At 45.6% G+C, this 21,239-nt stretch overlaps 1 protein-coding gene across 8 annotated transcripts in view; it reads right to left on the reverse strand.

The window, feature by feature from the left end:
• The window catches only part of LOC123765891 (phosphatase and actin regulator 2), a 568,756-nt gene that overhangs the window by 410,015 nt on the left and 137,502 nt on the right, over positions 1–21,239 (reverse strand). For all 8 annotated transcript variants that reach the window (XM_069337250.1, XM_069337256.1, XM_069337255.1 and 5 more), the window contains exon 2: positions 6,681–7,972. In XM_069337250.1, the coding sequence (XP_069193351.1) occupies positions 6,681–7,827 (1,147 nt within the window). In that variant the 5' untranslated portion in view covers positions 7,828–7,972. The remainder of the gene's footprint in view (positions 1–6,680; positions 7,973–21,239) is intronic.

The following is a 21,239-nucleotide window of genomic DNA, read 5'->3' on the forward strand; positions in this document are numbered from 1 at the left end:
AGCGCATTCGCCTCTGCTTCAGCATTGTGTACATGCTGGTGATTATAGCTCTCCCCTGGGCGCTGTTGTTTGTTACCTTATTCTGCCAGGTGATGTCCAAGATATGTCAGAGGCAGCACACGTGGTAGGCATTCAGCTGTCTTTATTGACGAGTGTGGAGTGTCCAAGACTCACTGCCATATAGGAGTGCTCAGGACACAGGCTCTGTAAACCTGAATCTTTGTATACTCAGTTAGCCTATTTTTGGCCAACACTCTCTTTGTCAGTCTGGACATAGTAGTAGATGCCTTACTGATGCGTTTTTTTTAGCTCCGTATCAAGAGAGAGGGAGTCAGAGATTGTGGAGCCCAGGTACACGAAGTCGGGAACGACTTCCAGTTTGTAATCAGAGATGCCGATGTCTGGTGGCGAGTCCACTCTGTGTCCCATGACCTGTGTTTTCTTTAGGCTAATGGTGAGTCCAAAAGGCTCACAGGCTTCGCTAAAGCAGGTCATGAGCCGTTAGAGGTCTTTGGCTGAGTGGGCAGTGACTGCTGCGTCGTCGGCAAAAAAGAAGTCGCGCAGACTCCTCAGCTGAACCTTCGTCTTGGCTCTCAGCCTGGCGAGGTTAAAGAGCTTCCCATCCGACCTGACCCGGAGGTAGATGCCTTCCGTGGCAGATCCGAAGGCGTGATGCAGCATAACTGTTAAGAAAATCCCGAATAGGGTTGGAACCCGGGCCCCAGCTTGCTTTACTCCACTTCGGATGTCGAAGGTGTCTGATGTTAGGCCATCAAAGACCACGGTGCCCTTCATGTTCTTGTGAAAAGATCTGATGATGCTGAGGAGCCTGGGTGGGCATCTGATCTTGGGGATGATCTTGAACAGGCCATCCCTGCTGACGAGGTCGAAGGCCTTCGTCAGATCTATGAAGGCTACAAAGAGTGGCTGCTTCTGTTCCCTGCATTTCTCCTGCAGTTGTCTGAGGGAAAAGACCATGTCGATGGTGGACCTGTTAGCTCTGAATCCGCACTGAGATTCTGGATAGATTCTCTCTGCAAGTACTTGGAGGGAAAAGAGGTGTTGTGTGCGCTCCATTAAAATCTTAGAATTTTACCGGGATTTCTTAGGATTACAGCCATGGATTACTGTTTACAGACATCACAAAGTGCATAGTGACCCTTTGGAAAGTTGAATAGTCATTAACAATGGAACTTTGTGTTAAATAGAGAATAAAAGAGGGACCACGTGGGGAGCCAGTGCCACGAGGCTCTGTGTACATGCGTTTAGTCGGTATATGAAATATAGTGAACAGTGATACGTGGAACAGTGAAGTGGAATAGGTAACACAACACACATATAAGCTGGAAGTGTAAGAGAATCGTGCATAAAATATTAGAAATATAGAACATTAGAAATATAGAATAGTGGCAAGAGACGGCATCACGCACGGCTGTGTTTACACCAGCCACGAGGCCTACCCCAGGGTATGGCAAGTCCCTCACTGATAATATACCGACATATATAGCGTAATATGGAAATGTGGATCGAGGAATAAGTAATAGAGTGAGTGCATACCAATGTAAACCAGAAATTAGGCAGAAAATGCCTTGTAATAATACAAGCAAATAATAAATCAGTGTTATAAAACAAGTAACTGGAAACTGGTGGCATCCATCCAGGGACGACAATGGTCAACTGGACACCACACTTGGACTATCCTTTCTACCATACTCTAAGTACCTGACCATAAAGTTTGAACAAATGAACAAACATAATATCACAAATATACAGTATACATATAATATAAATATTTAATATAATACTATAAATAGTAAAATTACTTAAGTAACAAGGGATTCATACAGTGAAGCACAAATACAATACATCAGACAATGGAGGTGTGTGGCAAGTGTTTAGTAGCATTTGGAAGACGTATTATAGGCGTCAAGTGTTGCGTCTATAATGCAACTTTCCACCTGGGCTGTGCAGAATTATCTACAGCATGCACAAACAGCCAAGGATTATACTGGGTGTGCAAAAATGACAGGTTAATATGGGAAAACATAACGCAACTGATGAATGCCATACCCGTTACACAGAGATCATCATTCACAGACAAGCTACCAGTGATATATGTGGTCCGTGAAAAGCCAACACTGGATAACGACCAAGACTCAGGAGCAGGTAGTTTAGAGAACCGCAGCAGTAGTGTGGAGGAAGAGGGTATTGTGGTACACAACAACAGCAATATTACAGAGCCAGGTAATATAAACAATGAGAGCAACAGTGAGACAGAGTGCATAAATGAAGGAATTGGCACGAAAAACGGAGATGGCTCCAATAAATAGGCGGTCAAGACAGACACAAGTATAAATATCCTGAAAAAATGTTAAAACTGCAAATATTTGCAAATTCTATGCACAAGGAATATGCAAATATGGGAAATTAGGTGCAAAATGCACTTTTCTGCATCCTCGAAAATGCAGGAACATGTTGGCGAGGGGTACATGCCGTTTTGGAATGTAGATACTTCCACCCTAAATTGTGTAAATTCTCAATTGGGGACAGAAAACTGTTACAATCTTCAGTGTCAGGAATTCCACATGAGAGGTACACAGCGTTATAGACGAGAAGATCAATATGACACTACTGGAAATTTTTTAGAGGATGGCAGAAACAGAATAGAACATAAAAGAGAGAGAAACAGTCAGATAGAACCACTACAGGATTACTGAGGGGGAGGGAGATACCCACAAGACTGGAATACAAATTATCAACAAGTACACAGGTGCTACACCACACAACAACTGCACTACTACCAAAACTGGACGAACCATTACCAAAACAACACACCCTGGACCTGGGAGGAGAGGGGGGGGGGAGAACTACCAAAGCCCAACAGAATTGACACGCAATATGGCAAGTCATTCATATTTACAAACATACAAGGCCTAAAATCAAAATCAAGAAATAAAGTTAAGTTCATAAATGGCCTCCTAATAGAATCGAACTCGATATTTGGTGCATTTACAGAAACGCACACAAAAGACCACATGGATAGTGAAATCTGGATCCCAAATTATGATGTATATAGATGTGACAGAGTAATTAGGTCAAGTGGAGGAGAAGGTCTGTATATTAAAGAGGAGCTGGCATGCACAGAGCTCCTAAACTCGACCAATGAGGTGGTAGAGGTACTTGGAATCAAGGTAGAAAATATAAATCTAATTATTATTCTAATATACAAACCGCCAGATACAACAGTTGAGGAATTCACTGAACAGATCCACAAAATAGGGAATATCCTTGATAACCTATCAAACCCAGTACCAGATATTATCTTCCTTGGAGACTTCAATCTACCCAGTTTACAATGGAGAATAGTAAACAATAACATTATAGCAGGAAATCAACCTGGAAATAACCAACCACAGGTCAGAGAGCTACTGAGATTCTGTGACAAATTCTCACTCAGTCAGCAGATTACAGAACCAACTAGGAACGAGAACACGCTGGACCTGATATTCACGAACAATGAGGAGCTAATCAGAGGCATTACACTCTCAGACACTACGTACTCGGACCACAAGCTAATTGAAGTGCAAACTAACATTAATAACGGTAGTAGGCCCAAGAGAAACAACAAGCGAGAAGGGTTATTTAATAAATTAAATTTTAATAATAAAAGGATAGACTGGGAGAAAATAAACAGGGAACTTACAAACATTCCATGGGAAAATGTTCTAAGTAATAAAAATCCTACACAAGGCATAGAAGAACTGACTTCTGAAGCATATGAAGTCTGTCTGAAACATGTTCCTTTGAGGAAAGCTAGAAAGAGATCCAACGTAGAAAGAGAACGCAGACGACACTACAAAAGAAGAAAAAAGTTAACGGAAATGCTTAAGCAGACACGACTTTCCATACAAAAAAGGAATAATTTAAACAGGGAGATTGAAGAAATGAACAGAGACTGAAGCATTCATATCAGACTGAAGAAAGGCAACTAGAACAGAAAGAAATTCAAAAAAATAAAGAAAACCCCAAAATATTACTTCACATGTGCTAAATCAAAAGCAAAAACCACGGCCAGTATCAGTGTCAGAGTAGTTAAGAGGTGGAATACATTAGGCAGTGATGTGGTGGAGGCTGACTCCATACACAGTTTACAATGTAGATATGATAGAGTCCAGTAGGCTCAGGAACCTGTACACCTGAACTCCTCAGGCTCAGACACAGGCAACCAGAATACTCCTCTGGCTCAAATCATATCCTCGTTGAGAGGCACATTGCCTCTCAATCTGAGGATATTTAGGCGCTTGGTTACTTTGATACCGTATGGACGTCAGGGGGTTGGATCCTGAGGCTCATATTTGAAATAAGCAGTCTGTGTTCTGTCCAGCCATCTGTGCCACAGATATCCTGTCTGTCTTTCCTACAGACTCGGAACTTTATGCTATTCTCTATGCTCTTCGTCTCCTGCTTTCTCGTTGTCAGTCTTCCTTTGTGGTTGTTGTTGACTCTCGTAGTGCCCTCATGGCTCTCGGGTCCTTTAATCCGGTTCATCCAGTAGTTGTCGAGATCCAGCATTGGCTGTTTCTCGTTCACAGTAAATTTAAGTCGGTTGAGTTTTGTTGGGTTCCCAGCCATATTGGCGTGTCTTTAAATGAGCGTGCGGATGCTGCCGCTAAGGAAGCTGTCCGCTCTTGTCCCATCTCTCGTAAAGGCATTCCGTATTCCGACTTTTACCCGGTTATCCATTCCTCAGTCCTTACCCGTTGGCAGGCTTCTTGGTTGTCTGTTACTGGTAACAAGCTACGTACTCTTAAATGTTGTGTTTCCTCGTGGCCGTCCTCCTTCCACCGTAACCGGCGGTGGGAAACAGCTCTGGCGAGGTTGCGTATTGGCCATACTCGCTTAACCCATGGTCACTTGATGGAGCGCCGCCCTGCTCCTTATTGTCCTAGTTGCATTGTCCCTCTTACGGTCGTGCATGTCCTTCTTGAATGTCCTGACTTCCAGGACAAGCGTGTGTCTTGCTTTCCGACCGCCCCTCGCGGTCACCTGTCCCTCGATAGAATTCTTGGTGACTCGGATACTTTTGATATCGTTCGCCTTATGCGTTTTTGTTCTCGTATTGGCATCCTTGGTGATATTTAGCGCCCTCTGATTATTTTGCGTATTTGATGGTGCTACATAGCCTTCCCGGTTTGGTGCCTTCTTTTGATAATTACTTACTTACTTACTTTCCTACAGACTATTATATAGTCAAATAGGTGCCAGTGCTTTGAGTGTGGGTGCATCCAGGGTGTTCTGTTACATTAAGGTAGACAGAGCAGTGTTTCTGATCAGATCATTTACTGCACGTGGCCTCAAGTGCAGATGTAGTGTTGTTACTGTTACTCGATGCCATTTCCACTGATGACTCCCTCACACGCCACATGGCCAGTGCCACCTCTCACGATGAGGTCGCCAAGAACGACCAGCTTGTCTGTATTAACCTACTGACTTTAACAAGGTTCAACTTATCTGTAAATGTAACAGATAGAAAGTGACTCCGAGTGCCAGAGTTTTTCAGCAGGTGGATGTAACACTCGGTAGACTTATGATGTTGTTGGAGTCCATCTACCAGAGATATTTTGTTGTTGTCTTTGACACTCAACAAATGAGACGCCTCGTCCAGTGGAGAAGACAGTGATAGGGGAAAATTTTTTTAGGTAAATTCAAGCCATAGCAAGTGTATTTTTCATAAGGGATGGCAACACTTGGTTGACGCCAAGTGTTGCCTGCGGGTGGGTAGCTGTGCTCTCTGTAGCGTAGAGCATTTACTGCATAATTAAGTATTCAAATCTTTACAAATTAAGCGAGGTCTGGTACTCTAATAATTGGGTTCCGTTTGAATATTTCTTTGATGGTTAATAATAATACAGAAGACGCATTTGTTTTCATACACTTCTTGATAATCTGAATTAATTTAGTAATTTAGCCTGGCTTCTCTCTTAGGATTACATTCTGAATCAAAGTTGAAACAACGTGGTGTTTAACATCGTTTATAGTTCAGATATCTATTACCTCCTTTCTCCAGAACACTGTTCTTGACGTATTATGATAGTTAACACATGAGATTAATATGTTTAATGCAAATTATGTGATAAAAGGTAGCTTTTGTTATGGCAACATGAGCTTAATATTCAGAGTTACAAACACCTGCAAATCCAGTAAAAAAAGTTTTGGACAGCTATGAGTCACAAAGACCATATGTTGAATATTTGTATATATAATAGAGGATATTTTCCACAGGAGACACACATGGAAGCACTAAATGTTAAAATGTTAACTGTTGAATGTTAAAATTGGAAATTGATTGAACAACACTTATCAATGTAAAATGGAAACAAATAATTCAAAGACATCAATCCTTTGTTTTAGTTCAAGAGGGAATAAATGTAACTTTTTATACACACAAGTTACGTGCAGGAAGAGAGACATTGCATTAACTAGTTGGTAACTAGAGAGACAAGACTTAGGAGCTGAAGCTCAACTCTGCTAGTTCATCCAGGTGAGCACACACACAAGCACGCCAGGTCATGCGTGCCACCAGGTCATGCATGGCATCAATGGCACAAGGTAATGGTTAGCACGTCCAGGGTTCCAGGTCATGCTGGGCACTTGGAGGGCCCATGAGAGAGAGGGCATACCTTGGGGGTCCTCTGGCTGGCCCTCGGCGTTGTAGTAGGCCCAGACCATGAGCTTCTCCAGGATGGAGGAGCCGGAGGAGAGCTCCTCGGAGGAGCCATAGAGGTCCTCATCACACTCCTCCAACAGGGGCTGGTTGAAGTAGAAGCCGTCCTCCTCGCACAGGAGGGAGGAGGAGCCCGGCCCGCCTCCCTCACCCTCAGACAGCACCAGGTTCCGCCGGGCCACCAGGGGAGGTCGGGCCCCATGGAGGCACCGCGTGGGCAGTGAGCGGGTCTTGAGTTCCTCGCCTACCCCACCTACCATCGCTGCTGGGGCAGATGCACCCCGCTCGTGGCTCACGGTCACCGCCATGTCCGGGGCGGTGCTGTGAGGGTCCCGGGGCAGCGACCAGCACCCAGGCCCCGGCACACTTCCAGCCAAGTATCCTGAGGAGCTCACCACTGTGGGCACTGGCTCCCCCACCGCCTGCTGACTGAGGCTGGTGGGGCAGGAGAGGCTGCCTGTGCCCCCCAGGGGCGAGCGGGCTGCTAGGGAGGACAGGAAGGAAGGGGGAGGGAGATCGTCAGGGCCAAAGATGGAGGGCGGGAGCCCGGCAGCACCCACCCGAGGGTTGGGAGGCGGCCGGTACATGGGGACAGGTTGAAAAGGTGGGTAGCGGTAGGGTGGGGGCTGCGGTGCGGCAGGGCGGGGGGCCAGGCCTACCAGAGGGGTGGCGGTCAGGAAGTGAGGCATGGGGCCCTGGGCGAGGCCCGGCAGGGGCTGAGGGGCACATGACAACACAGAGGTGACTGAGCCCTGTGACACTGACTGCCCACTGCTCGTAACCTGTGTCTGCTGCTGCTGCTGGTGGTGGTGCTGCTGATGGTGCTGCTGTTGCTGTTGCTGCTGCTGCTGCTGCTGCTGCTGCTGCTGCTGTTGTTGCTGCTGCTGCTGCTGCTGCTGCTGCTGCTGCTGTTGTTGTTGTTGCTGCTGCTGTTGCTGCTGCTGGTGGGTGAGGCGGGTGAGGGAGGGGGCAGGCGAGAGCGTGGGCCTGGGCGGCGCTGCAGGGAGAACAGGTCGAGGGTGAGTATAGGGTGTTGGGGCTGGCAGTGGTGGGCGCGGCGGCTGGTAGAGGCCATCGTCGTCACCGGCGTCGGCAGGCACCATGGTGGCAGTAGTATGGTGGTGGTGGGAGGGGGCGGCACTCTGGCCACGAGGCGCGCAACCACCACTACCTCACCATAACTAACACCCACTCACAACATCTTCACCATCACTACACAATTATCACTAGTAATTAGATTAATATTCCCTGGAAAACAAAACACGAAACATTAGGGTATTCAAGAGCATTATTAGTGGAATATAATCAACAAATAAGAACAATATTATATCAAGAAGCATACAATATCAATAGGTCAACGACAAATATATTTGTAACTGGGCTAAACTGCCCAAAGTGATGGGACAAGCTTACTCTCTTCCTATTTCTCCCGTAATGATAAAATTTGCTACTTTGAGCTATCCCTGTGATTTTGAGGTGCACCAACTACCCAATCCGTAGTCTCAAATAACACATTGTCTTCTGATGCTGTAATCCCCAACGGACAATACACAGGGAAGTATGGAAAGTAGCGGCTCACAAACAACCGTTTTCTATGGGTGGGTCAGTTAGGTTAGGTCAGTGATTTGGGTTCCCACGTTATAGGAAGCAGTTGTTTGTTGTGGCAACTCAAGAGGACAGGTTAAACTATCATTATACCGGTGGCGTGATCACTTCAACCCAACAAAAAGCGTGAAGAGGGACGACAGTACAATAGTAATCAAATCTGAAACAATTTGGCTACAACCAACACTCAAAATGTCACCTAGTGATGCAAACACTTCAACACCACCACTTGGGCTGGACCGTAGAGCGACGTACTTGCTTCATGCAAGTCAACGTCCAATCCCGAACCGTCCAAGTGGTTGGGCATCATCCCTTTCCCTTTCCCACCCCCGTTCCATCCCAAATCTTTATCCTGATCCCTTCCAAGTGATATATAGTCTAATGGCTTGGCACTTTCTCCTGATAGTTCCCCTTTCCGTCTATCATTTTAGGCTAAAAGATTATGGACACCGAGTGACATAGAGAGTCACGGAGACGGCAGATGTGAGTATGGGCGTGAAGTAAGTGTGGAGGCCATGAGCCAATCAAGACAATGACAGAGTGATGACGCCACCACTACGGTACTATACAAGCCACTACCAGTGTGTCAGCGATGTATACACCGAGAGGTGTAACCCACTTCTCGGTGTACGTACACTGAGTTTACTTTAGTCCTGGACTATGTTCAGGACTAAAAGTTGACTTGTTGGTTGGTCAGTAAGCTGTTGTTATCACCTAAATAACCTTCCAGAGGTTGAGAGGCGCTAACAGTAAACCAAGCCAGTGTTAGTTACTAGGGTACCTGAAGTTGCAGCTACACCTCTCAGGTCCAGAAGAGACTTTTGACTTCAGCGTTTTGGTGAAGGCTTCTGTGGTCTAGCAGGAAACAACATCAGATGGGAGATGGCCCGTTAAAAACGGATCTCCAGGGAAGATTTGGAAGATCATGAGAGAGCGCTCACCAGGGCAGATAAAGAAGTTTGCAAGGGGTTATAGCAACTGCCAGAGCAACACATTCCCAGACCTGACACGCTGTATTTTTATGAAATTTAGTAATAAAAATATGATGAATTAGTAAAAATTATTAAAGTTGTCTATGCAACAGCCCTGATAGGTTAGGTGGGGCGCTTGGGTTTGCACATTTCTAGTTGGCTAAAACAATTGATTTTTTTTACGTAGATGTGTGTAATTTGTATGCAAACTTGAACTAGTAAAAAACATAAAACAAATTTGCTGTAGCGCCTTACAAGTGACACATGCAAGGCAAGGCAGGTGGTCGATGCGATGACAAGCCTTGAACTATAAAATCTTACTTAGTGGCAATCGCATTATTTTCCCGAGTGATTTTCTGTGAAACATCTATATCTATAAAAGAAAATAAACGTTTGTCGGAGGTTTGAGGCCAGACACAGGGCTTCACTCAACTTTTCAGAGGAGGTTGAGATAAAGATAGAAATACAGAGATAAACTTTAAGAAATATTGGCATATATAGCAACCCCACCTCTGACTTTCATGAAGTCATGACTGAAATAGAGGTTGAGTTTTCCGTAGAGTTGTTTAGGAGTTTTTTTTTAGTGCTTCATAACACTATACTCCTCTTCATATAGTCTAGGGTAGATGCAGATGTCCCTAAATGTGTTAATAAAAATAGTGCTTCATAATTTTAACTTTTCAAAGAGAGAGAGACTGGGGGGGGGGGGGGATGTAGGAAACGGGGGAGAAAGGTTGAGAGGGAGAGAAAAGTGGAAAGTGGGGAGAGGGGGGGAATAAGAGAAGAGAGAGAGGTGGAGAGCCTGGGCACAGCCACTTTCCCAATCTAGTACGAAATATTACAGGAACAAAAGTGGATATGTTAAAAAAACAACTAGACAAGTTTCCGCAGGAAGTGCCGAACCAACCGCGTTGAAATTGATATACGGGCGTGGCGGCCACTGCCAGCAACAATTTACCAGATTAAGCAATCACAAGTCAAGCATGGCCCCTGGGCGGCCTTTGGAAACAGAAGAATGCTCAAAACCTACTCCAGGTATATTCCAGGTTCAGCTGCTCAATGTTCTCGATAACCTCCAGAGTAGTGAGTTAGATGGAATATGACAAACACCTTGAAGGATCTCCAGCATCAAGTCAAAGGGAACTCCAGAGTCAATGATTGTGTTGGAGATAAGTTGTCTCCAAGAGGCTGCAGAATTGATTTCCGTCAGAATTTATCACGCTAGTTGATCATAACAGAGTTCGAACCTAGTATAATGAGCTTGATCCCATTGCCTGACTTCAAACACTGTTTACTGTATTCACCAGGTCTGCAACCATCAGTACCCCACGCACACCAGCATCACAGGTGCCACTACACTCCGCAATACTGACATCTATAACAGGCAACAACCAGAACAGGTCAGAACAAACTCAATATGCCGACATACAGGGACTAAAACAATGCCGAAAAATAAATTACTGTTCATAAATCGCCTCCTCACAGTATTTAGAGCTTTCACAGAAATCCATACAGGGGAACTTTGGACTGTGAGATCTGGATACCAGGATATAACCTATACAGGTGTGATAGAGTAAAGAGGTCCCATAGAGGAGTGGGTCTGTATATTAGGGAAGACCTTGTATGCTTGGAGCTCCTTAACTCTACAAATGAGGTGGTAGAGGTACTGGGAGTAAAAATAGAGAAAATAAACTGCAACGGCTAAGGACAGAACAGATAAACAAAATAGAAAATAGCCTCCATAATCTGTCAATCCTATTACAAGATATTATTTTCAATGGAGACTTCAACCTGCCTAGTCTAAGATGGAGAATAGCAAACAATAATATTATACCAGGAAATATATCTGGATATAACCAGCCACAGGTCAGAGAACTACTTAGATTCTGTAACAAATTCTCAATCAAACAGCAGATAACAGAGCCTACTAGGAACGAAACTGCTCTGAACCTAATTTTCACTGTGAGAGTATGGTCTCTCAAGATTCTCCCACAGCTGACTTGAATGGCTCATTGCACTGCACAGTGCACCAATCCTCATGCACAAGCCCTATCTCTGTTAACCCTGGATGGTAATCTGTCATGTTGGGTGTCCCCAGACTGCCCACTTAACCAGGAACACGTTTATAATATGGAGGCCACCGTATGTCCAGGCAGGAAGTAGATACAGGGAAGTTAAGCATACTTGCTACAGGGTCAGAGAGTACACATAGGAGGTGCGAAGCATGAGAGAGCAGATGAGACGCCAGTGAGGCGACAGGACAGTCTGACCTCTGGGGTCAGCCTCAACCGGCGCGATGGAGAATAGCAACTGTGACGTGGTCATGACATGTTCATGAAGTCACCTCTGCTACTGATCAGGGAACGATCAATATGATTGGTTCCCGCTCATTTGCTGCAATGCTATCAGTTAAATTGTAATCCCTTTTGTGAGTCCCACGGGATGCCCTGAGCCCCAAGCAAGAGCATTCACGTGAGGGAGCCCTTGCACAGAGGAGGACGTGTTCTGTTTATCGGCCAATAGACTGAACACCGTCCATTCCTCACCGTCAAGTTAAACTCAGCATCTTTTCGATATACTAACACTCGCCCGAAATCGTGACTGTGAATATATTGTTTAGAAGCCAAGTGACAAACCACCAGAGCGAAACAGACTGGTATCAGGTAACCCCTGGTGACAAGTGGAGATCGTCTGTGAATGACCTAGAGTGAACTAAGGCAGTGCCGCCGCCTAAGTAATCTGTGTGTGACTTTTACTAAAGTGTACCTGCATGGTATAATAAAATCAGCCGCCACTCTATCCCAAGCGTGTAGCCCGCCAGCCGCCCCCCCCCCTCACTGTACTACATGACGTCACCACCCTTACTCACCGCAAGTGCCACCAAGTGTGTGCGTGTGTCAGTTTGACATACAGCACGCCCTCCTGCGAGTACCCCCGTGTCAAGTATGGTTTGTGAGAAAGCCTGTCGTCAATGGTCTCACTTCAGAACGAGGAAACCACCACCTATCATGCCACCTACGAGTTCTTGCATAAATGTGCCTGAGTGAGTGAGTGAATAAGAGAGGTACCCCACCTGTAAGTACAAGATCTGTAATTGTTTTATTGTGTCTGTGTCGATCTGAGGGATCAACCACAGTTCTCACCTACTCATACCTGACACAGGTTATAGGTGAAGGCACCCGATGGTGTATGTATATTTATCTGTGTGGTATCACGGCATTTCACTCATCTGTGAATGTGAGCTTCATATACACCACACATTTAGTATTGTGTGATATTATTATTGTGCATGTTATTGCCTGTCCCATTGACAGTGTATTTATGAGTTATTACATATCATAATTACTGAATATCCGGTTGGAACTCTTGTAATCCCTTTGCATACCGGCAGTTAGGTTGCCGTGTTAATGATTGGCTGTCAACTGTGTTAAGTTAGGTGTTACTCCACGAGAGGATCAGAGTCGTATAGCCAGATGTCAAGAGTCTCGCTAATACAACCATAGCTTTGCTGACGCCAATCTAAAGTAAATCAAGCACCCTTTGTATTAGTGGTTAAGTTAGTAAATAAACTACTGTTAAGCTTTGTGCGGTGTTTCCGTTGAACCACTTCTGAATACTGCCAACCATTTACTCAAGCCTTCAGCACTAGGTGTCTTCAACACCAAGTTGCCTATATTCACTAAACTATAAATATGATGAGGTCCCTAGAAGTCCCTTAAAGTTTTTCAAGCATTGAGGAGATTCCAACAATCAACGTGGACCAGGACCAGGTGAGGCTAGTCTGAGACGAGACTCTCAAGGACTAATTCGACCTTGCTCCCAGACCCTGTACGGTTGCTCTCGTATTTTCTCTGCTGATTCCGACAACTTCGTGAAGCGTCTGCCACATGTACATTGACGACGTACGCATTGCAGTCGGGAAAGCAAAATAGAAACCCCCCCACATTCACAAACAGTAACGAAATAATCAGGGACATTACAAACTTAGGCATCACGTACGCAGACCGAGACTCACTGAAGTGCAAACTAATATCAATATTCGTAATTCGTGCACAAAATTATGAAGCGAGAGGGGGTTACCCCGAGATGGTTTCGGGGCTTAGCGTCCCCGCTGCCCGGTCCTCGACCAGGCCTCCTGGTTATTCAATAAATTCAATTTAAATAACACGACTACCTTAGGGCAGGTCAGAAATATGATCACCTCAGAAAGAGAACACAGACGACACTGTAAAAGGGGAAAAATAGTGAAAATGTTGCAAGCAGACAAAAGTCCCAACAAAGACAAAAATTGTTTAGAGCGAAAAATTGTTTAAGTGAAAGTGAAGAAATTGAGTAGAACCTTAAGCAATCTTACCAAACTGATAATATGAAATGAGAGCAGAAAGCAATACAAGCTATAAATAAAAAATAAAAAAAATATTAATTCACATATTCAAAATCAAAAACCTCCACCACTATTGAACCTTAATTTATAAGGGTAGACTCGTACGCAGACAAGGAAATGAGTTAACTGTATAACATCAGTATGAGGCTATCTTTAGCTAGCCAATAATCAATATGGAAGTGGAATATCCGGACAGGTATTTCCTGAACAATATCCAAACCCCTGTCAATATAACTCATCATCACAAACACTGCAGATTTTGCAGGAGGAATTGACAACGTGCTCATGCAATCAGCTCCAGACCCAGACTCACAGAATTCTATATTTATAAATAAATGTAAAGTACTAGCGGCATTAGCATTTAGTAAAGAATTAGGAATCAGATTGGACACGGGGGAGATACCAGATGCGCTTAAAGTAGCAGACATTGCCCCTCTACACAAGGGAGGGAGCAAAGCATTGGCAAAGAATTATAGACCAGTTGCACTAACGTCCCACATAATAAAAGTATTTGAGAGAGTGATCAGGAGTCAGGTCACTAGTTTCATGGAGACCAATGACCTCCACAACCCAGGCCAACATGGAGACCAATGACCTCCACAACCCAGGCCAACATGGAGACCAATGACCTCCACAACCCAGGCCAACATGGAGACCAATGACCTTCACAACCCAGGCCAACATGGAGACCAATGACCTCCACAACCCAGGCCAACATGGAGACCAATGACCTCCACAACCCAGGCCAACATGGAGACCAATGACCTTCACAACCCAGGCCAACATGGAGACCAATGACCTCCACAACCCAGGCCAACATGGAGACCAATGACCTCCACAACCCAGGCCAACATGGAGACCAATGACCTCCACAACCCAGGCTAACATGGATTTAGAGCAGGAAGATCATGCCTCTCACAGCTACTTGACCACTACGACAAAATCACTGAGGCATTAGAAGAAAAACAGAATGTAGATGTGATATACACGGACTTCGCAATGGCATTCGATAAATGTGACCATGGCGTGATAACACACAAAATGAGGTCAATGGGAATAACTGGTAAAGTAGGACGCTGGATACTGGCCCCCAGAACCAGTCCCAGACTTGTAGTGGCCCCCAGAACCAGTCCCAGAGTTCCAGTGGCCCTCAGAACCAGTCCCAGAGTTCTAGTGGCCCCCAGAACCAGTCCTAGACTTCTAGTGGCCCCCAGAACCAGTTCCAGACTTCTAGTCGCCCCCAGAACCAGTCCCAGACTTCTAGTCGCCCCCAGAACCAGTCCCAGACTTCTAGTGGCCCTCAGAACCAGTCCCAGACTTCTAGGGGCTCTACGAACCAGTTCCAGACTTCTAGTGGCCCCCAAAACCAGTCCCAGACTTCTAGTGGCCCTAAGAACCAGTCCCAGACTTCTAGTGGCCCTCAGAACCAGTCTCAGACTTCTAGTGGCCCTAAGAACCAGTCCCAGACTTCTAGTGGCCCCCAGAACCAGTCCCAGACTTCTAGTGGCCCCCCAGAACCAGTCCCAGACTTCTAGTGGCCCTTAGAACCAGTCCCAGACTTCTAGTGGTCCCCAGAACCAGTCCCAGACTTGTAGTGGTCCCCAGAACCAGTCCCAGACTTCTAGTGGCCCCCAGAACCAGTCCCAGACTTGTAGTGGCTCTCAACTCAGCGAGTGCCAGCCTCCTAGTGGGGGTTAAGACGGCGCGGCCACAGCGTGCGATGCTGTGCTTGGTGATCCCCCCGCGACCCCCACCCCACGATCAATACCCCCCCGAACCCCTCCGACCCCCACGGGCACCCCAACCCACCCCACGGCCGTCATTCCCTCCCATGGGATATTCACCCAGGCCGCCTGTCCGTCTGTCCGTCTCTCTCTCTGCCAACCCACAGACCCACCCACCCGTCCACCCACCTCGACACCCACCTCTGAGATCCCACCCCTACACGGCCAGTTATGTCCCTTATGTGTAGTGGAAGCGTGTTGAACAGTCTCGGGCCTCTGATGTTGATAGTTCTCTCTTGAACACTGTGAGGGGTCGGCCAGTTATGTCCCTTATGTGTAGTGGAAGCGTGTTGAACAGTCTCGGGCCTCTGATGTTGATAGTTCTCTCTTGAACACTGTAAGGGGTCGGCCAGTTATGTCCCTTATGTGTAGTGGAAGCGTGTTGAACAGTCTCGGGCCTCTGATGTTGATAGTTCTCTCTTGAACACTGTGAGGGGTCGGCCAGTTATGTCCCTTATGTGTGGTGGAAGCGTGTTGAACAGTCTCGGGCCTCTGATGTTGATAGTTCTCTCTTGAACACTGTGAGGGGTCGGCCAGTTATGTCTCTTATGTGTAGTGGAAGCGTGTTGAACAGTCTCGGGCCTCTGATGTTGATAGTTCTCTCTTGAACACTGTGAGGGGTCGGCCAGTTATGTCCCTTACGTGTAGTGGAAGCGTGTTGAACAGTCTCGGGCCTCTGATGTTGATAGTTCTCTCTTGAACACTGTGAGGGGTCGGCCAGTTATGTCCCTTATGTGTAGTGGAAGCGTGTTGAACAGTCTCGGGCCTCTGATGTTCATAGTTCTCTCTTGAACACTGTGAGGGGTCGGCCAGTTATGCCCCTTATGTGTAGTGGAAGCGTGTTGAACAGTCTCGGGCCTCTGATGTTGATGGTTCTCTCTTGAACACTGTGAGGGGTCGGCCAGTTATGTCCCTTATGTGTAGTGGAAGCGTGTTGAACAGTCTCGGGCCTCTGATGTTGATAGTTCTCTCTTGAACACTGTGAGGGGTCGGCCAGTTATGCCCCTTATGTGTAGTGGAAGTGTGTTGAACAGTCTTGGGCCTCTGATGTTGATAGTTCTCTCTTGAACACTGTGAGAGGTCGGCCAGTTATATCCCTTATGTGTAGTGGAAGCGTGTTGAACAGTCTCGGGCCTCTGATGTTGATAGTTCTCTCTTGAACACTGTGAGAGGTCGGCCAGTTATGCCCCTTATGTGTAGTGGAAGCGTGTTGAACAGTCTCGGGCCTCTGATGTTGATAGTTCTCTCTCAGAGTACATATTGTACCTCTGCTTTTCAACGGGGGTATTCTGCACATCCTGCCATGCCTCCTGGTCTCATGTGGTGTTATTTCTGTGTGCAGGTTTGGGACAAGCCCCTCTACTATTTTCCTCGTGTAAATTATTATCTCTCCCGCCTGAGCTCAATAGAATAAAGATTTAAACACTTTAGTCGGTCCCAATAGTTTAGATGTTTGACTGAGTGGATTCTAGCAGTAAAGGAACTCTGCACGCTCTCCAGGTCAGCAATTTCTCCAGCTTTGGAAGGGGCTGTCAGTGTGCAGCAGTACTCCACTCTAGAGAGCACAAGCGTCTTGAAAAGTATCATTGGTATAGCGTCACTAATTTGAAAAGTTCTTGTTATCCAACCTGTCATTGTTCTTGCAGTTGTGACGGCTACTTTATTGTGTTCTTTAAAGGTAAGGTCTTCCGACATGAGTACACCCAGATCCTTTACATTGCCTTTTCGTTCTATGTTATGATTTGCCTGAGTTTTGTACGTGGTTTCCGTTTTTATATTTTCAATTTTCCGTAGCCCATGAGCTAGAACTTATCTTCATTTGTGACGATAATCTCTTTCAAGAGAGATTGAGCCTGCTCTTCCCTACATCATTACGTCGTAACATACAAGATACTATATAGAAGATACGTCCACCAGTATCGCCAAACGTTTTGCCCAGGAAGCAAATCGTACCATGCTCACCCCGACACCTGGCCACAGCCCGCCGTAACCAGCAAACTGCTCATCCTCTGCCTGCCTGTTGCTGATTGGCTGGTGTCTCGTCGCACCTGCACTCACCACCACCACCGCGAGTCGACGTCTGGGCAGCAGCACGCCAGACTCGTCAGAATATCTTTGTGCTCCATGAAGTTGACATCTCTCGCTGGTAGACTAATCCTTGGCTTTCATGTACTAAGGGAGGTGGCAGCTTGAAGCCAGTATTCCAGCACCCATTATTTAATTTATTTTGCTATCACTGTAACTTACTTGTCTTAGCGTAACTTTTCATTTGCCAGTGATTATTCATGTTATTTTGTTTGTTGACTTGTCCTGCATTTTATGAGATTGCCTTTATTCATGTCTTGTTTTCTAGAGTAATTAAAATTTCATTGTTTATATACTTGTGTTTTGTGTGTCTTCCCATTACCTTACCACAGACGAAAGGACAAACTTTTCTCTTTTTTTTTTGTGATGTGACGAGGCCCTGCCCCCAGCTTTTGAAACAGCCGAACACCAACGCTTTACAGTCACACATTAAAAAACATATTATTTTCTGTACTCATTGATAGACCTGATTTAGTCTGATTGGAGGTTTGCAGTGTCCTCTATGTTGTCTGCTCTCATAAAAATCCTAGTGTCATCTGCAAAGGATGATACAGTACTATAGATTGTGTCCTTGTCTATGTCCGATATGAGGACGAGAAAAAGTACTGGAGCAAGCACAGTACCCTGGGTACTGTGCTTGCAACCTTGAAGAGCTCAGTCCATCAACCGACTAAGCTCTTCACGGTTGATGGACCGGATTTTATTTTGTTGACTATTACACATTGGGTTCTGTTAGTCAGGAAATTGTAGATCCATCTGCCTATTTTTCCGGTAATTCCTTTTGAACGCATTTTATGCGCAATAACACCATGGTCACATTTGTCAAAGTGTTTTGCGAAATCTGTGTAAATTACATCAGCGTTTTGTTTGTCTTCCATGGCATCTAGTGCCATGTCATAGTGGTCCAGCAACTGTGACAGGCAAGAGCGCCCTGTTCTGAAACCATGTTGTCCGGGGTTATGGAGATGCTGTGATTCCATGTATTTTATGATCTTACTTCTTAGTACTCTCTCAAAGATTTTTATGATGTGCGATGTTAGTGCAATCGGTCTGTAATTTTTTGCCTTTGTCTTATTTCCTCCTTTATGGAGTGGTGCTATCTCTGCTGTTTTTAGTACGTCAGGGATAACGCCAGTATCTAGGCTTTGTCTCCACAGAATGTGAAGGGGCTGCGTTAGTGTTTTTTTTTTTTTACAGTTTTTGATGAATATGGAGTTCCAAGAATCCGGGCCTGGTGCAGAGTGCATAGGCATACTGTTTGTGGCTTCTTCAAAATCCAGTGGGGATAGGGTGACGTCTGATATATGATTTGATGTTGGTATCATATCCATGAAAAATTCATTTGGGTTATCAATCTTCAGTGTGTTTAGTAGCTCGCTGAAAACAGTTATATTGATTTCTGAGTATTTTGCTCATTTCTTAGTTGTCATCTGTAAAAGTTCTAACAAGGGCCCGATACTAGATGTAGCTTTTTATCTTTATTTTGCATAGGAAGAAAAATATTTAGGATTTCTCTCTATTTCATTAATGGATTTTGCTTTCTTTGTCTCTCCTGGGTTTTGTATGATTCTTGTAGCTTTATTCAAATGTTTCTATTTCTCTACCTAACCTTCTTCGCCGTTCTTGAGATAGGGTGCGACTTTCAAGTTGTTCCGCGATTCGTTTTCTTCGCCTATATAGGGAACGACGTTCCCGTTCCAATCTGCATCTCTTTCTCTTTTTTTCTTAGGGGTATGCGGTTTGAACATATTTCTAGTGCTACTAAGCTCATTTCTTTTCCAGGCACTGGTTCAGGTTTGCATTTTCTAGTTGTTCTTTCCAATTTATTTCTGTGAAGTCCTGGTTTATTTGCTCCGAGTTTATCTGTTTATTATTGAAATTTAATTTACTGAATTCTCCTCCCCTGGGGCTCGGGACTGGTTGTGCTCCCCAAGCTTGTCAGAACTTCAATTAAGTTGTGATCTGAGTAACAGGTATTTGTAATCATTATGTTCCTGATCAATTCATCATTATTAGTGAAAATGAGGTCCAGCGTGTTCTCCTTCCTAGTTGGTTCTACTATTTGCTGATTTAAGGCAAACCTGTCGCACATCCGTAGCAGGTCATTTGCATGTGCCTGTTCATTTAGGCTACTTCCTGGTATTCTCTCTGATATTACTGTATTAGCCAGGTGCTTCCATTTCAAGTGCCGTAGGTTGAAGTCCCCAAGCAGGATGATGTTCGGGGCTGGATTTGCGAGGTTTTCCAAGCAGTGTTCTATTTTCATTAGTTGGTTTTTAAACTGCTGAGGGTTTGTCTCCGGTGCCTTATATACTAGGACAATAACTACATTTAGGATCTCTATTTTGATTATCAGCACTTCCACCATATCATTTGTGGTGTTTAGCAGCTCAGTACAGATGAGTGTGTCCATGATGTAGAGGCTGACCCCACCCTGTAACCGGTGTTTCCTATCACATGTGAAAAGATTGTATTCTGGGATCCATATTTCACCATCATGGTAGTCCTTTGTGTGGGTTTCCGTTAGGGCTGCAAACACTGCATTTGCCTCATGCAGGAGACCATCTATGAAATGCACCTTGTTATATTTGCGTGTTTTTATACCCTGGATGTTGGCAAATAAAAATGATGTTATCGTGTTAGTGGAAGTGGTGGATGCCTTACTTGGTGTTAATATCTGAGGCGCTGGTAAGGAGGCCACTGTTGTTTGTGTCCTCTCTAGCATTTGACCGAGTTGGTGGTAGAGTCTGGTCATTTTTAGCCATTCTTCTCCTACTCTTGCTAAAAGTAATCATCCTGGTAAATAATGTTGTGGCTAAGTTTTCATAGTGGCGGTTTTATTCGCCTGGTTCCTTTTATATGACATGCTGGACATTCTGTCTTGAGCCACTCATTCTTATTTAAAGAGCTCTTGTACACACAAGGTGCACACAACACTGAGGCAGCACCAACAACACACAACACTGAGGCAGCACCAGCAACACTGAGGCAGCACCAGCAACACTGAGGCAGCACCAGCAACACACAACACTGATGCAGCACCAGCAACACACAACACTGAGGCAGCACCAGCAACACACAACACTGAGGCAGCACCAGCAACACACAACACTGAGGCAGCACCAGCAACACCGAGGCAGCACCAGCAACAATGAGGCAGCACCAGCAACACACAACACTGAGGCAGCACCAGCAACACACAACACTGAGGCAGCACCAGCAACACTGAGGCAGCACCAGCAACACTGAGGCAGCACCAGCAACACTGAGGCAGCACCAGCAACACTGAGGCAGCACCAGCAACACACAACACTGAGGCAGCACCAGCAACACACAACACTGAGGCAGCACCAGCAACACACAACACTGAGGCAGCACCAGCAACACTGAGGCAGCACCAGCAACACACAACACTGAGGCAGCACCAGCAACACACAACACTGAGGCAGCACCAGCAACACACAACACTGAGGCAGCACCAGCAACACACAACACTGAGGCAGTACCAGCAACACTGAGGCAGCACCAGCAACACACAACACTGAGGCAGCACCAGCAGCACTGAGGCAGCACCAGCAACACACAACACTGAGGCCGCACCAGCAACACTGAGGCAGCACCAGCAACACTGAGGCAGCACCAGCAACACTGAGGCAGCATCAGCAACACTGAGGCAGTACCAGCAA

Source organism: Procambarus clarkii, chromosome 37 (genome assembly GCF_040958095.1).
Source record: "Procambarus clarkii isolate CNS0578487 chromosome 37, FALCON_Pclarkii_2.0, whole genome shotgun sequence".
NCBI lineage: Eukaryota > Metazoa > Arthropoda > Malacostraca > Decapoda > Cambaridae > Procambarus > Procambarus clarkii.